Raw genomic sequence first — 17,703 nt, 5'->3', positions numbered from 1 at the left:
GTGACACCGCACCCCTCCACTCCTCACATAAACCATGCACGCCATCCTTCTAAACCCCTGCACTGGCTGCCCGTGCCCTGCTGTGTTACACCCACACCTTTGCACATGCTTTTCCCTCCACCTCAAATTCTTCCCCCGTCCTTTTTGTCCCTCTGACTTGTTCTGAAGGATTCTAACTCCAGGAAAGCTCCACCACACCGTATGCACCTCTAGAGTGTGTCCCTGTGCATCACCCCACAGTGCAATCATTTGTCCACGTCTGTCCTCCGGACCACAACATCACCTCCTAGAGCGGTTGCGTCTTCTTCAACTTTATATCTCCAGCTTCTATCGCAGAGTGAATGTTCAGTGAGTGAGTGAATGCCATTTTCTTTTTACTCCAGCACATTTTCTGAGTCAGAAGGAAATTCCTTTTCCAGTCTGCCTCCAACACCCCAACATCTCAAACCAGCTGATCTGTTCTCCTCAAGTCCCAGGTACAGGGTTCCCACATTAATCTCTTTCCTGGGCATCCAACATAACTCAACTCCTCATTCACCAGTTCCTGCTCCAGCACAAGTGAGAAATGATATGCATCCACATTTGCATTCAACTATATTTACATTTATCTTATCTGTGGGCAAACACAGGGATGCTAATTATGGCAACTTTCTCAGCAGGTCCCCTCAAAGATTAAGAATGTGGTCTGTGGCTATAGAAGAGAAAAGGTAGATGGGTCAACTGAGGCTTGAAACCACAGTTTCATTATCGTTTTGTTAAGATAAATGAAGTGACCCCAGAGATGAGCTCCCTCACAATCTGAGGGTAGTGAGGGTAATAGGGACAACAGTAATTCCATGGGCCTAATAATCACCTGTCACCACTAGAATAATGCTAACGTTTATTGAATGTTTTCTATGTGTTGAGCAGAATACTGAGAAGTTTACAGGGACTGACTGACTTAACATCCATACCTTTATAAAGGATCTGCCACTTAGAGTTGTGCGACCCTGAGTAAGTATGTTACTTCTTTTTGCCTCCATTTCTTCAGGAGTAAAATGGGACTCGTCATGGTACCTACAACATAGTGATTAAATGAGTTATTATATACAAATGCTTAGTAAGCCTCCCCAGAATCTGGCCCCATCCCCAAAGTTAATCTGAACCTGAGGTTATTGGTCCTAATCATTGGGGTCTAATACCTCAGAGCTGCTATGTGGCCCAGGATGCCCAAGGGAGTAGAACCAAAGCCAGCAGGTGGGAGGAAAGAAGGCAGATAGCTAGTCATTATCATCATGTTTTTCTAATAAAGCCTTTAAAGTGATAAATGCAGCAATTCTACTTCTTCTCTACCTTGGAGAAACTATCATAACATAAACATAAGGACTATGATATTATGATATCATGACATCAAACATAAGGAGGCATATATAAAATGCTACGTGGAAGACTTGTTTGGAATAGTGAAAATCAGAGAAATCTATATGTCCATAAGACATTTAGAAATGGCTACATAGACTGTAGCAGATCCAACCTATAAATTACTAAGGAATAGTTGCAAGCACGAATGTGACTTTACACCTGTCAGCAGGCTTGCGAGGCATTGTTCCAAGTGCTTACACAAATTAACTCATTTGATTCTCACAAGAACCTTATAGAATAGGGATACTATAATTACAATTCTCAAGGAAGGAAACTGAGGGAGGTTTAATAATTTAGATCATGCAACTAACAAGTGACAAAGCTGTGATTTGAATACAGACGGTCTGGCTCCAGAGACCATTCTCTTAATCATTCTGCTAATTTATTGTTGACTGAAAAAAAAAAAAGCAAAGGGCAAAAAGACACAAAGTATGCTATTTGTGTAAAATATACACGCAATACAAAACTATATTGTTTCTAAATATGTACATAAAGGCAAGAAAATGATCTACAAAAAAAAATCACACCAAATTATAACACTAGTTGCCCGTGTGAAGGCAACAGGGATTTAGGAAGATGGATTGGGTGACCAGGAAGAACTTCACCCTGACCTAAAATGTTTTAAATTTTTAAAAGAGAATGTATTTCTGTATTGCAGAATGATTTGAAACTTATAAAATGAAAATAACCAGAAGGAACCAACTACTTCAGGATTAGATGTGTTTTCCAATACTAAAAGAAATATGTAGCTTAGATTGTCACTCTTCAGGGATTCTGGAGAGTAGATCCAAGCGTCAGCGAGTGACTGGACTGGAAAACCATCTACTGGACCACCCTATCTGGTTGTCACCTTAGACAAACTCAACATCTTCCAAATTACTCATCATCTTTTATAGTCAAACTTCTTACCCCTCTTGTCTCTTGTAGGTCCATGAAAAGCATTGCTTACATTTACCCAAATATAATTATAATCCCTTAAAATTTCTGTCCATTTTTCTAACTCTAACTTCTTTATCCATGCTAAGTAACTTCAATTATTCTTCTACAGCCTTTTAGTCATTTGAAGATGGCTATTCATCAACTCCTAAGTCTTCTCTCCACACTAGTTGTGGTGGTGAGAATGAGTAGCAATAGTGATGATGGTGGTGATGGCAGTGGTGGTAATAGCGAGAATGAATCATGGTAACAGTAGTGGTGATAATGATAGTGGTGGTGGTATTAGTGATGGTGAGAATGAGTAGAAGAGGCAGTACAGTAGTTAAGTACAGTAGTTATGGTTATGATGGTGGTGATAGTGGTAGTGGTGAAGATGGTGGAGGTGATGGTGGTGATGACAGTTGTAGTAGTGCCAAAGGCAGAGGATACCATGGTGCTGGTAGCAGTGGTGGTGACAATAAGGATGTTAAAGGTGGTGGTTGTGGAATTGACAGTGGTAGCAGTGATGGTGAGAATTAGTGGAGGTAGTAGTGGTAGTACTTGTAATTGTGGTGGTGCTGGTGGTAGTGGTGAAGGTGATGGAGCTGGTGGAGGTGGTAATAGCAATGATGAGATTGAGCAGAGGTTGTAGTGGTAGTAGTGGGGACAGTGGTAATGATGATGCTGTTGTAGCAGATGATAACACAGTATTTGGCATTTGATGAGTACTGAAAGTAACAGCAATATAGCCATGGTGGCAATAGTGTTGGAGATGATGAAAACAGAGGTGTTGAATTCAAGCTAAGCACACAGCAAAAAGCAATTCTAGATCTAGGGCTGATTACCTGGCTGCTGAGACCAAAGCCCCTCCTCCATTTTTGCTACTGCCATTTGGCAAGACAAGCAGAGGGAAGGTCACGTGGAAGGGTACTTGGAAGGATACGTGGCCTGGAATGACAGCAGCAAATAGGATGATACTTCCCAGGCTGGGTGGTCTATAGGACTCTACTTGCTACTTCCCAGCCATAGCAGTTTGTTCCAAATCTCAGCCTTCCACGTCTACTTCATTTTGGATTTGTCCATGATGGCAATTTCCTATGTGCATTTGAGAGAAGGAAAAATGGGAAGAAAGTAGAGAGTAAAGTAAGTCCACAAAAGTAAGCTCTTAGTCTCTTTTAGCCCACCCCAGGCAAGCCTTGGCCAGACCTGTCAGAGTCCGGCCCTACTAGTTGCCATTGCCCATGTAGAGAGGTCAAGAAGTAGGAGTATGAGGCCACATTCCAACAGTGGTGGCAAGGCCCCATCAGCCACACCTGACCCAACACTCCCACAGACACTGAGTCCTGCTGAGGGACACTTGGCCTGTTCTGCCACAGATAGCAAGGTGAGCAATTAGGTTCAGGAATCAGAAAACAATTTATTTAAAAAAAAAAAAAATACTGCAGTGCCTACAACAGCCTGTTCAAACAGAGTAACCATAACAGCATGGCATCTCTGGAACTCAGTGGCATTTCCGAAACTCATTCCAGCAAAGATAACAAGTACTTTGGACTTGAACCAGGCCAATTCCATCCCCATCAGCCAAAAGTTTGGCCAAAGCACCTCCATTGTCTCACATTTGATTCACTAGGGGATTAGGCACAATGAGTAGCAATTAATGTCACCCCGTTCTCAACTCTTCCTGGTGCCTTCCTCTGGATTTTATTGGGTTTCCCAGATCTGACACTACACTAAGCAGGTCTCAGGGTTAAGTGGGGCTTCCATATGTCCTGTCTGCAGCCAAGTCTTAAGTGTTGACGATAATGATGGTGATGGTAGTGGTGCCACTAAGGCTCCCAAGCAGGACTGGATGACCTACTTACCAGGGCAAGCTCATCTTCCAAAGAAATAATATCCTCCTAGGTCCACAAATGCCAAGCATCTCCTAAAATTATTACTCTTTTCTCTTCTTCTTCCTCTTATTCTCTCAAAAGTCTGGTTACCTGCTCCCTACTGAGTACAGTCACCTTGATTATGATGTTTCCCCTTAGTTTGGTTAACCACATTTATAGGGCACCACTGCAAGACAGACACTGGGCTAACTACTGGAGGTTCAAGGTTCAGTTAGTTTTAGTCCTACCCTCAAGGAGTTCTTAGTCCAGCAAGTGAGACAAACACTAACACATAAGGTAAACACAATGTGGCAAGTGACTTTTTAAAAATAACAAGAAGAAGAAGTCGAGAAGGATTGTAGGGGCTCCAAAAGGGGGCACATAACCTCTTGGAATGGGTAGATCTAGCTTGGCTGAGAACCTTCTTACCATTCATCCCAACGCAAAGTTGACTTGGGGTCTCAAAGCCTGTCATCCCTTGCTGAAGGGAGCCACAACAGTGTCCCTCATTCTATCATGGAAGCTTAATAAATCAGCTGTAATTCCAGCTTCTAAAGGTCCTTACTTTTCTGGGTTCCTCAGAGATCTCAGCCAGGAAGATCCCCAGTGATGTAGGACCACACCAACAAAGTGATCTTCAGGCCTGAAGTTTCTTTGGTTGAATTCTCCACATGCTCCCTCAACCCAGTGCCAGTGCCCTTGATGGGAGAACATCCATCAGCAAAGGGGCAAATGAGGTTGCCAGCATTTTTGTGCAAGGAACTACGAGAGATGAGAAGCATCTAGCCCTTCCCTCGTGAAGTTTATAGTCTTATCAAGGAACTTTGGAGATCAGCCATCCCAGTCTACTCATCATATAGATGAGGGAACTCTGGTCAGATAGCAGGGAACGAGCTGCCCAGCACTGCATCAAGCCCAGTCCTTGTCCTGTTGTGCTAGAATGTGTGTTCCACAGGGCAAGGGATTTTTGAGTATGTGTTTTGTCCCTGTCTAGGGCAATGTGTGACAACAGGACAGCTCTCAGAAAATATTCACTGATGCCAACATTGATACAGAATTGAATCACACAGGATAGCAGAGTTTAAAAAGCATGGGCTTTGGAATCAAACAGACCTGCCTGTAATCCTGGCTCAGTTTCTTTTGAGTGTGTGACCTTGCACAAATTCTTCATGCTCCTCAGACCTCAATTTTGTCATCTATAATATGTAGATCATAGTCTCACAGGGTGTGGTGAGGTTTAAACGCAGTAACACCAGAGCATTAAACACAGTGCTTGTCACATAAGCATGTGCTCAGCAAGTGGCATCTGTCATCATCAGGAATAACAGTATTAAGCAGGCAATGAGTAACTCAGAGAAGAACATGGGGACAAACTGGACAAAAGTGACAAGACTAGCCAGACCCCTAATCCAACATCAACCACAGAGAAAGCAAACCCACTGGAGAAATCTGCCTCTGAAAGATTTCCCCTGATCACGTCTCCACTCCCTTCATTAACACCTGACATTTTGCCATAAGAGGTACACCCTTTTGACTATAATTCCAACCCTTATAACTGTGTGCCTCCTGGATGAAGACTGACTTTGAACTACGATCAGATGTCCACACTCTAATGTAAATGAACTGTACGATCTTTCCTTGAGTTCCGTGAACACTTAATCAAACACCTACTATTTTCCAACAGCTTTCTCAAATCTCAGATCTTGTTTAATCCTCACAACATCCTCAGAAATTCCGCAAATCCAACCATTTTACACATAAAGACACAAGTTCAAAAAGGTTAAGTAACATCTGTGTGGTCCCACAGCTGGCAAGTGGTATAACCAGGATTCCACCTCAGGTCTCCTGAGACCAATTCAGTCACCAAAGGCTCACCACAACCTAGGGATCATTTTCGATAATGAGTTGGAGGCAGAATGCAAGAGGCTGGAGGGCTAACCATAGGACTAGGGGCTCAGAGGACACATTACCTACTTCACAGCGTGCCTCTGGCCTGCCTCCAAACACAGATGCTCTGGGTCAGCGCCCTCAGGTCCAGTGATCTGCTTCAGCACGGAGAGAGATGGATCTGTGCTGACTCTTCTGAACCCTCCCCTACCCTTATCTGAGCATGCAGGCAGGACCCCTACGCCACCATCTGTATTTCCCAGGAGGAAGTTCGGAACCCTCCAAAGGGAAACAGCAGGGCCTATGTTGTAATGTAGGGTTTCTGAAAACTCAATAATTCACATACCTCCTTCATAGTTCTGCCCTAATCCATGCACCACCTGTATTATTATTTATTTAATACATTTCCCTAGATCAGTTCACTATTTTTACTTAGCCAAATTTATTCTAAAAGGTGTATTACCACAGTATTACTTTCTTTCACCTCATCCTAAGCAATAATATCCATAAAAATCTTAAATCTGAAGTGCTTGTTCTAAAACACATTAAAAATAGAACATAACTATAGATAAACAATTCCAGAAAATATATCAAATTTTATAAAAATATTGCCTTTGTATTCTATTCATGGCATGAAGAGATGATTAAAATAAAATTTAATTTTGACAATCTATTCAAATTGGCAAATGAATGAAAATATTAAACCCATTAAGTTTTTCGAAGGTCAAAAGTAACATTGTAATAGCATTTTATTCATTCCCATTGCAAATTATCATCCAGTCCTACATTTACATGTGTATAGTAAATGTTTTCTACCTCTAGCCACAGTCCTCAAACATGAACAAGTCATTCTCTCCTTCAAAAGGAGAGAAAAGGTTGCGGGGGGTGGGGGGAACCTCTTTGCTTTTTCTCTTCATTCTCAGATGCTCAGATGAGTGGTTTATATTCCCAGATTCCATTTCCTAGTCTTTTCCTCTAATTAGAAATGTTCACTCCATGGTCCAGGGTTGGAACTTGATTCTCTCATATACTAACCCAAGAATTATGAGATTGAAATTCTTTTATACCCTGTTTTAAGGTATGGTCAAATGACTTGACTCAAATTCCAAGACTAGTAAGGAAAGAACTCAGGCTCCAAATACACAGGCTAGCACAAACTTCAATATTTTCCTAAGGGGGAAAAAAGCATGCATAGCTTTAAAATAAGGAAGGTTTGTGATTCACCAGTGGCAAGCACGCCTCACTTTATGTAACTCTTCTGTAATCCACACAGGATCCAGCAGGGATTATGAGGAGTAAAATGTCCTAATTAATCCTGGAGAGTAATTAAATACCATGAATAATTTAATCAGATATAGTTGTCACAATCATATTGATAATTAAATCATAGGCAATAATTCAGAAACCTGTCCTGACATCTGCTTAAAAACTTCTAAAATGATGTAATCTCGATTATCTACCCCTTTGGGGGCCAAACAGGCTTCGTAATTTCTTGGAGTTACCAGAATTAGATCAGAGAACCCAGAGTTGGGGAAGCAAAGTCATTATTCTGACTAGACTTAAACCATCATTTTTACAAACCCTGAAACAATTCTTCTGTCCTTCCTACCTTCCTTTTCTCTCCCCCTCCCTCCACTCTTTCCTCCATTCTTTCTTTTTTTCCTTTCCTTCAACAAACACTGACTTAGTACCTAGTGTGTCCATGGGCTCCAGATTTACCTAGAGCTGCAATGCCGTCCCTGCCCTCCAGGAGCAAGCAATCTTGTTGGGAGGTGAAAATAGGACAGAGAATTAATATCCTCCCCTCTCAGGCCACTGACAATCCCAGAAATGGGCAGATGTGGAGCAGTTCATTCACTCATCCATCCTTTCTTCCAGCATTCACCGTGGGCTACGCCAGGCATTGTGCTGGATGCTTGAGATATAGGACAAGGGACAAGACTCAGCTCCCTCTCCAAGGAGACCTCGGTCTGGTGGAAGACAGGATCGCTGCACTGCAAGATGAAGTGCTCTCCCCATCAGACTAGGGTGTTGGGGAAGGTTTCCTGGGAGGAGTGATGTCTGATACAGTATTGAAAGGAAAAGAGAAGTTAGACAAATTAAGGAAAGGAGGCATTCACAGATGCAGGGAAAAGCAGAGGTAAAAATATGAAAGCAACAAATACAGCCTGGCTCATTGGGGGTGGTAGTTTGTTGAGTTTGTCTGGAGCAAAATGCTTCTATAGGGAAACAGTCAAAGATGAACCACAAAAGGCCCTTTGGACTGAGAAATCTGGGCTTCGTCCTGATGTGGGGACACTGAAGAGTTTCAGCAGAAGAATGGCAATCAAGACAAATCCACTGCCATGGCTAGAGACACAGGTCATGGAGAATGACATGGGTCAGTCCCACACACGATGCAGTTGCTGTGGACACCAAGGGGTGTCTCACCCGAGTGAGGGTGAGAGAGCAATCCTGGGGCCCAAGAGGAGCAACTGTAACCCCTCCCAGGAGAGAGGGAACAGGTTCTGTGAGAAAGAGTCGGACGTGAGGTTATTGAAGTCTGTGGAAGGCAGAGCTTCTGAGGAGAGGAGACACACACTCACACACACACACACACACACACACATCACGTGTGCACACATATACACCTACACATGAAGGTAATATGATAGCCAAAACCCAGATCTGGAGAAACTTATTCGCAATTTTTACTGTTTTCCAATCCTAACTCAAAACTCACCTCTTCCAGGACGGTTTTTCCAGTTGCTTCTTTTCTCTGCTTCCCCGTGTCCCTTGGGCACTCAGTTAGCATTGCACTCAAGCATCCTAAGTGACTCCTTTACCAAATGCCCCACTGAACTGTGGACTCATTCTCTGCCCTCTCCCCATACTCTCTCTCACACTAAACGGGGCTGCTTCAGGCCACACATTCCCAAAGGAATCCAGGCCCAGAAGCCTGTGAAGAGAAGACAGGAGGGAAACGACATCGGGGGACAACAAGGATTCTGTGGAGTTAGCGTCTAGGGGAAGTGCATCACTAGATTCCGCAGAAGGAGAGTCAGGGGAGACAAGAAGTAAAGGGTTGAGGCAGGGGGTCCTCACACAACAAACCTTGCTCCTCACCTACTATGCGGCCACACTGCAGGTAAGGGGAGATACAGTTCCTGCCAGCAGTCCGTCTGGGAGACAAGCGAGACCCAACGAAATTCAACGCTGAGTTCTTGAGGGTACAGTGGTTACAAGACAGTGGGGAAGTCTAAGCAGTAACAGCAGGAGTGGACAATGGAGCACAGCCATCAGAACGAACGGTTACAGAAGCCTCAGAAGGACCTGGGGATATGTGTGTGATAACAATGTCACATGGAAAATCAGAGCCCAAAACTAAGAGTTTATATAAACAGGAAGTATAAATGAAAAGGAAAAAGAGCAATACACAAATATCAAAGCTTTAACATCAGTTGTATTTGGATACTGGAGTTACAGGTGCCTTTTTTGCTTTGCTTTTCAAACTATTTGTAGTGAGGCTACTTTTTTTTCTTTGCATTTTTACAGCAGAATGACTTACCAGAGGGTAAGGGGGCCGGTTCCACCATCAGGGGATTCACTGCCAAGGAGCATTCAGGAGCCAAATTAATCCTTCTCTGGCATCCCAAGTGACATATGCTAATTTGCAGGAGGATCTAAGGCAAGGCAACCTGCCCACATGCCTTTCTTAATCCTGTGCAATTATATCCACCCTGGGTAATGATACTCTGCAAAAGTTACTCATAGCACAGGCCGACTTTCCTCCCCAGGCCCTCCTGCTGTGCCCCGCTCCTCCTCCTCCTCCATAGTCAGCTCAGGTGGGGAAACACTGTCGGGGGGGAAAAGTTTCCCAACCGTCTCTGATTTGAGCCCAAGGACGACACCCAGGGAGGTATGAGAGTTTCCATGCTTTTTTCCCAAAGGCCATTCCATCTGGTTTCTTCCCTGTCAATGCCTCTGACCCTGCTCGTCTCTCCCTCCTCTCTGTCCAGAAAGGGGCCATGGGAAGGAGGGGCCAAAAGGAAATCAAGATAGGAGGAAGTCAGAATGACTCTATAGGTAGAACTGAGGTCTAGGGAAGAGTGCCTTGCCCAAGCTCACGGGTCATTGTGCTTGAACCAGATTTAGAGTATAAGCCCCCCCAAGACCCAAAGACCTCAGAAGAGGAAAGATTCTGATCTCTACCTTTCAGAACAGACCAGAGACTAGAAGTTCCCCTGGTGCTGTTTCAGGCCTGACCAGAAAGCTGACCACTGCACACCATAGGTGGTCAGGGTCTCAGGGAGGCATGATCCAAAGGATATTCTGAAAAACAAACAGCAGGAGGCAATGGGGGAATCAGGCACCTTGGATGAAGGTGGACAATGGCAGGGGAGAGCAGTTTGCTGTGGCCAATATATTTAAGCTACTTTCCACGGAAAACTAAATCAGATTGTGTTTGCCTTGGGATATGAGACTAATTCTCATCATCTCTTTGGCTAATCAACAAATAGTTATCAGATCTTCACTCTGAGGCCCAGCCCTGAGTTATATGGGGATATGGAGATTTAGGGGGATCCGATCTTGCCTGGCTGGTGCTCCCAGCCCAGGAGGGAAGGCCCTAGGAACCTATACCAGATGTGGACAATGGTTCCATAGTCCCTCACCTTGGGATTCTCTGAAGACGTGGTTGGAGCCAAATGAAGAAGTCACTAGAAACCCACCAACGAAAGTGTGATCATTTCCACTTTTTTAAGTAATGGGAAGGCTTGTCCCAAGTTATCCAATAATTTTAACAGCTTCAGCTATTGAAATACAGAGTATAGTCTGAAAAATGAGCAACAATTAAGGATAATCAGCAAGTCTGAGGAACAAAGTTTACTGGTCAAGAAGGAGACTGGATCCAGATTCTGGTCTTCAGTGGGAAATCTTATCACTATTGGGTGGGTGAGAGACAAGTCACACCCAAAGCCTAGTGTAGCCAGCCCCAGGGAATTTCTGAAAGTAGCACTTACTATCAAAAGTGGATTTGAAACCAAAATGGAAATAACACTTACTTTGCCTTCCTTTTCAATGTCCTCCATAAAGGAGAAGCACATTGCCAATCATCTAAAGCAGCACACGGCCTGAAAAGCTTGGGTTAAAGTTTTGGACCAAAAAACCTAAAAGGCCATATGTTTAAAATGCTTGTAGTTTTTCTTTGGGTCATATTGATTTCCAGATTCCATTTGATTGGGCTTCAGTTAAAACAACATAGATTATCCACCCTTGGATATCAGTGGTCGGGCTAGTCAAGGAGCCTACGTTCTTGGACCACCACCCACCACCATGCACAAAAGTCGTGATGCAACATTGACTATCTCAGAGCAGGACTGGGGCCCACAAATGCTGCTCACTGCTCCTCCCTGCTCATAAAGTTTGCATACAAGCTCAGGAGGCAGGCCCCGAGCCCACAATCTACGTAGCAGCAGCCCCTCTATGAAAGGGCCTTGTGATATTAGCACATTTCTTCCAGGACCCAGGGCTAGATGCCCAGGCCTAGCAGCTTCCTTGAGCATGTCTGCTCAGCTATAAAACTCTTTTACTATCATTTTAACTACTTTCTGGTCTCAATGCCATCACCTGGAGATACTCTTATCAGGAGAAAGCAGAAAACCACAATCTGAATCTACAGTAGCAGGAGTATTGAGGCCAGAGATCCAGATTCTAGTCTTGGCCCTGCTGTGTGGCCTAGGGAAGTGGTTTAGCCCCTCTGGGCCTTGGGTTCTTCATTTACCTCTATCAGTGCATAGAATTGTCCCTGAGGAATTGGGAACATCCACAGGCTAGGACCAGAGCCTGACTAGGGGCCGCCCTTCATCCTGCCTATATTGATCCAAAAAGAAGAGGTATGTAGTGCTTGGAAAAAATGTAAGATTTAGAATCAAAAGAACTGAGTCTGAATCCTGGGTGTGCCACTTAGAGGCTGCGGGAATTTAAGCAATTACATTAGTTTTTGTAAGTTGCTTCCTCATGTGGGAAATGAGAATAAGACATCACTGAGCACACAGTACCATTGTAAGAAATGAACAAGACATGTATGCAACAGTGGTCCATGAACCAATGTGTCTGTCCACACTGTTGCTAGTCAATGTTAGTCAATGAGTCTCAAGAACTCCCTCCAATTCCACCAGGATTTACTGAGCACCTCATGATGCCTAGCACCATCCTGGACACTATGAAACATTTGCTTTATGGCCCATCCCCTCTAAGGGTACAGGATAGGCAGGAACCACGATGTAATATGTGAGGCTGCAGAATTCAGACATACTAGCAGGGACACATTCAGGGTTAAGTGTCTAAAAGATATAAATCTTAAAAAATCTGATATACCAAGTCTTACACAACTCCAAATACCTAAGTTTAATAATTCTACAAACTCCCATCATTTCCTCATTGGTATGATAAAATGTGGTCATCAATAGCTATTTGTACAGATACCCCACTACTTCTTGTCTAGAGGGATAAAATAAAGAACGAAGTTCAGATATTCGCACCTCAAGCAAGGTTCACTTAGAGCCACGAGATCTAGCACTGCTGTCAATACTATGTTGCACCAGCCTCTTCCATATGTTAATAAAGTAGATGTACTAGTTAGGAGGTTTTCCTTACTAAATGCTCTAGCAGGTGGCAGAGGCAGGCATGGAGTACCCCTCCCCCAAATCTACCAAGGAGAGCTGTGCACAGCTTCAGAAAGGTTCCTGGCTCTTCCCTGATGCTTCACCTTGTGCCAGTACCCGAGTGTTGGCTGGATCAATGAATTAGGCATTAGAATCTTCAACCTGATAGAAAGAAAGAAAATGTCATACTTTTCTTACAAAAACATGACCCTCCAAACCAACATGGACAATCTGAAGATTATTAGCTCTTTGGGGTCACCCGCACTTGAGCTTCCCAAACTTGGGAATTTCACAGAGAAGTAAGATGTCCGTCAAAGAAAAGTGATAACTATTATATGATTGCCAAATTTTCATTTTTACAAGTAAGAACATGAAAGAAACAACTACAACCTCTGTCACCATCACCTTAAAAAACATAGGCCATGATTTCAGAATTAAAGACTTTCCTTCTCAAGAATGCACTGCTGATGTCCTTTCACTTATGTTTTCCTAAGAACTAGAGAAAACAGTAATGAGCCAACTTGGGCCCACAGAGCAGTGCTGGAACCATGGTGCACACACCTTCTCCCCTTCCCCAGTGCGGCCCAGCTAAATAACACTGTTCTTTGTTATACCTGTGGCAATCACCTAGTTGGAGCCTGCTTCCCCCCAAAACCTCCATGGGGCCTCAGCTTCAAGCTGAGAACCCCTCCTATTCCAACAGATCCTGGAGCCTGCCTCCTGGCTATTCTCTGAGGGGGGAGCTCCTGGGTTCATGCCATCTAAACTAAAACTAGTGCCACCAGTTTCTGAAGGACACAGTCTAATGGGGATCATCTGGATCATTAAAACTTCACCATAATTAACAGTCAATTTAATATTGGAATTGTCATTTCAACACACAGCTGGGTGGAACAAAGTTCAAACGTAGTGTCTTAAACAACCACAGTTGAGTTCCAGTGATGAGAGAAGGAGGGAGCATGCTGTTCTTCATACACAGAGGTGATGCTACAGGCCTAGGGTCAACAGGGTATTTTTGAGTTAATTTTCTAGATAAGAGCTTGCCTCAAGCCATTCATGGACTCCCTTCTGGCCTTGGGTGTCCAAGGGCAGGCCAAACTGGAGATAAGAATATGCTGTTATGGGAGAAAACAATAAAAAGGACAGCATCACTTTCTACACTTTACATAACAGTTCTCTCTTTACAGGCCTATGAAACATTACTATTGCTATTTGATAGACAAGTAACTGAGCATCAGAAAGTTTGTTCATTCAACAGTCAATAAACACTTACCGAGGGGCTTCTATATGCGGCCACTGAGTAAGGTGCTGTGACTCTGCCCAAGGTGACACTGTTGGCAAGTAGAAAAGGGAGCACCCAAAACCAGTCACCTAACCTCAAGTCTATTCCATTCCACAGCTGCCTCTTAGGCTGGGGTCAGTCTTGACGCAGAAGACCACAGACCCCAGAGCCAAAGGAAAGACCACATGGTCAATCTCTTTAGGTTGCTCCTCTGCAGGGAAAGTCAGGACCAATGTACAATTTTCTCAGACACTTGCTGTCTCCAAGAACAAATCAAAGGAGCTACGGAGTTCCATTAGTTATAGCAGCATCCATGGTATGCGGCCCAGAACTGGGTGCCGGGGGCTCTCGCACTCTCTCAAACGCAAGGGCAAGACAGAAATACCCCAGCAAAGCACACATGAAATCTTGGGGGAGAAACTTTTGCCAAAAGAGAGACAGGCTCTCTCTAAAGTTCCGAGGGTTTCCAAGCAATGGGATCAGAAGCCAAACAGTGAGATTTGAAAGGTCCTACTCCTTGGGCCAAGGACTGAGATGTCCAGCATGACCCTCTAGGCCACCTTCAGAATATGGAACCTATTCCTCAAGCCCAGCCCTCTGGTTATGGCACGCATCCCATGCCAGAGGCTTTGGAAACAATGTCTGCCATCCACTCTGGCTGGCTGTCCCTGCTGGCCAGCCTGTCACACAGTTGCATCAGAGAAGGGACCAGTCACACATGAGGCTGCCCATCTCAAGAATGCCAAAATCTTCATGAATGGGCCACCCTGTGCCTGCAATCACAGGCAGGTGGGGCAACAGCCAAATGTGAGAGGCTGGCCGGAATCAATAGATGAGTCAGGGCTCAATGTATAAAACCTTGGGAGCTCCAGTGCTCCTCACATAGCCAGCATCTTCTCTCTTCACTCACCCTTCCTGGTGCTTTGGGTAAGTGTGGGTTCTCCTGGCTCTCATCTTCCCAGGTGATCTTGCCCAGGCCTGCAGAGACTAGGCAGACCAGGGGACAATGGACAGGCAAGGCCCTTACCCCTTCAGGAGCTACTGGACCTCTGCTTCCCAGCTGCATTCATGTTGAGAGGGAATTCAGGCAGGAAAGAGACAAGGGCTGAGCTGCTGCTGTGCAGATGGTGTTTCTGGTCTTCTGGCTAGAATGTAAACTCCACAAAGAGAAGACTATCTCCTGTCTCTCCAGCACCCCTGGAGTGGCAGGCCCCCAGTGCTGGGCAGAGGGGCACTCTGCAGAGACTGTCCCATGCAGCCTGTGAAGGGGCTAAAAGGACCTCAGGAGGTCCTGTGGGGAGGAGAGGTTGAGCCTACTCTAGAGAGTGGGGAGAAGGAGAATGATTCAGAGATTGCTGCAGGTGGGAGAAATTTTAGGATCCAAGGGAACCCAATGCCTGTTTTACAGAGAGATGTTCTGAGAGGAAAATGACTTGTGAGATGCTGAGACACGGGTTCCTACTATTTATAGTCCCCTTAACCAAGCTTGGACTTTAGCAAATAGAAAGGGCGATGGCTGATGTCTTCTGGCCAGAGATGCTGGTCCAAAGGGTCGTTAGAGTCCAGACAGGACCATGGGAGAGCCTGCCTTTTCTGATAACTGGACTGGGATCAGGCTGAGCTCAGTGGGATAGACCAAGAGTCTGAACTAAGGACTTTTGCAGAGAAAGGGGTGCAACCCAACCCTCCAACATTCCGACAAACCTCCCTCTGTTGTGTCAGGGATGAGTCAAATCTCCGACCCTAGGTGGAGGTTTGTGTAATTTTCTGTTTGCGCTCAGAGAATCAGCGTTGGAGATCTGAGAGATGAAGCGCACGAACCCTCGCATTTTACAGAAGTGAGGAAACAGGCCGCAGGATGGGATATCTGCCCCCAAAATCACACAGCAGAGGCCAGACGCAGAGCTAGGCGAGAGAAATGGGCACCACTAAGCTGGCGATGTAAAGCTTGGTAAAGACTTTCGGCGAGGGAGTGCAACTCTTTTCTAAAAGTACAATCCTAGGAGTCCCAGCGGAGAGCTCTCCCGGATCTGAGCAGAGAGAACTTCAAGCCTGGCCCAGGCAGTGCTGCTCCAGATGATGGGTGTTACCTGGTGCAACTGCCTCCTCCCCGCATCCTCCTGCCGCTGGTCCAGTGATGCTCTCTGCTTTCTTTCCAGGCTTCCCTCCCTCCTTAGACAAGATGTCTCACCAGAAAAAGCAACCCACTCCCCAGCCCCCAGTGGGCTGCGGGAAGATCTCCGGCGGTGGCGGCGGTGGCGGCGGCGGCGGCAGCGGAGGCGGCTCTGGCGGCTGCGGTTTCTATAGCGGCGGCGGCGGCGGAGGCGGTGGCTCTGGCGGCTGCGGCGGCGGCAGTGGCGGCAGTTCCGGAGGGAACATCAAGTACTCCGGCGGCGGCTCCTCCGGCGGCGGCAGCGGCTGCTACTCCAGCGGCGGCGGCTCCAGCTGCGGCGGCGGCTCCTCCGGGGGCAGCAGTGGCTTCTACTCCGGCGGCGGCGGCGGCGGCAGCTCGGGCCAGCAGGTGCAGTGCCAGAGCTACGGAGGCATTTCTAGCGGCGGTTCCTCCGGGGGCGACTCCAGCTGCGGCGGCGGCTCCTCCGGTGGCGGCTCCAGCTGCGGGGGCGGTTACTCCGGCGGCGGCGGCTCCAGCTGCGGCGGGGGCTCCTCTGGCGGCGGCCCCGGCTATTTCTCGTCGCAGCAATCCACCCAGACCTCCTGCGCGCCCCAGCCGAGCTACGGAGGAGGGTCGTCTGGCTGCAGCGGCTCCTCCGGGGGCGGCAGCGGCTGCTTTTCCAGCGGCGGGGGCGGCGGGGGCTCCGGCTGCGGCGGCGGCTCCTCCGGAGGTGGCAGCGGCTGCTTCTCCAGCGGTGGGGGCTCCTCCGGGGGCGGCGGCGGCTGCTTCTCCAGCGGTGGGGGCTCCTCCGGGGCCAGCGGCTCCTCCGGGGGTGGCTCCGGGAGTGGCAAGGGCGTCCCGGTCTACCACCAGACCCAGCAGAAGCAGGCACCCACCTGGCCAAGCAAATAAGGCCCCCTTGGACGCCAAGGAGGCGAAGGAGATGGAGGTGTTCTCCGTGGGCGCCGATGGGCTTAGCGCTCTCATGATATTGCCCTGAAGTTTCCGTTTTCTTTATGTCTTAACTCACCTGGAAGAAGCCATTGAGCTCTCAGGCTGCATCTTGTTCTGCAGTTTTTCTCCTTGGTTTCTGTACAACTGCCTCCCAATCCCAGTGCCTCCTCAGTCAATAAATTTGCAATTCATGAGAATATTTGGGTTTCCAGGAGTCTTTGCAGCTTCCAAGTTCATTCATTCCATTCCTGTCCTTTCCTCCATTTCCTCATCCACAGGTACATTCATTCAACAAATATATTTATTCTGTTGGGGAGAGGTTGGATCGGCAGATAGGAGTCACGGGCTTAGGGGTTGAGTAGCCACCGTGGGTCTCCTCATTGAGCTCAATGCTTTCTTAAGACAGGGCTACCCTGGGAAGATGCTGTCTTTCATAGTCCAGAGCCTGCTCTGCAAGGTCTGAAAGCAGGGTGGCTGCACATTAGGAGCACCAGCTTATGCTACCCAGACTCTCAGGAGAAAGGATACCTATATCCGATATTTATGAGCCTCTACAGTGTGTAAGACCCTTTACTAGGCAGCTATAGGGACAAGAGGAAGTAGAGGAGCTATTTCCTGCTCTCTTGAAGGAGTTTC

The 17,703-nt window shown here is 46.4% G+C and overlaps 2 protein-coding genes across 6 annotated transcripts in view; one reads left to right on the top strand and one right to left on the bottom strand.

Moving 5' to 3' along the window:
- Nucleotides 1–14,130, bottom strand: part of LOC102148193 (small proline-rich protein 2E) — a 92,596-nt gene extending 78,466 nt beyond the window's left edge. Inside the window, exons 1-2 of one of the 5 annotated variants that reach the window (XR_011439194.1) lie at nucleotides 3,162–3,411; nucleotides 954–1,056 (exon numbers count right to left, since the gene is read on the bottom strand). The gene's annotated coding sequence lies outside the window, so the exon portion shown is untranslated. Of the gene's footprint in view, nucleotides 1–953; nucleotides 1,057–3,161; nucleotides 3,412–12,749; nucleotides 12,881–13,991 lie in introns of those variants that run through there. The other 4 variants (XR_011439196.1, XR_011439193.1, XR_011439195.1 and 1 more) reach the window with 4 other exon arrangements.
- Nucleotides 14,131–14,808: 678 nt separating this feature from the next.
- On the top strand, nucleotides 14,809–17,264 carry LORICRIN (loricrin cornified envelope precursor protein). The gene is made up of 2 exons (XM_005614728.4): nucleotides 14,809–14,927; nucleotides 16,160–17,264. The coding sequence occupies exon 2, from the start codon at nucleotides 16,183–16,185 to the stop codon at nucleotides 17,023–17,025; it is 843 nt and encodes a 280-aa protein (XP_005614785.3). The 5' UTR covers nucleotides 14,809–14,927; nucleotides 16,160–16,182; the 3' UTR covers nucleotides 17,026–17,264.
- The last annotated feature ends 439 nt before the right edge of the window (nucleotides 17,265–17,703 follow it).

This window comes from Equus caballus, chromosome 5, assembly GCF_041296265.1.
Source record: "Equus caballus isolate H_3958 breed thoroughbred chromosome 5, TB-T2T, whole genome shotgun sequence".
Taxonomy (NCBI): Eukaryota; Metazoa; Chordata; class Mammalia; order Perissodactyla; family Equidae; genus Equus; species Equus caballus.
The sequence above is the reverse complement of the archived record's forward strand: the minus strand, read 5'-3'. Positions and strand labels throughout refer to the sequence as shown.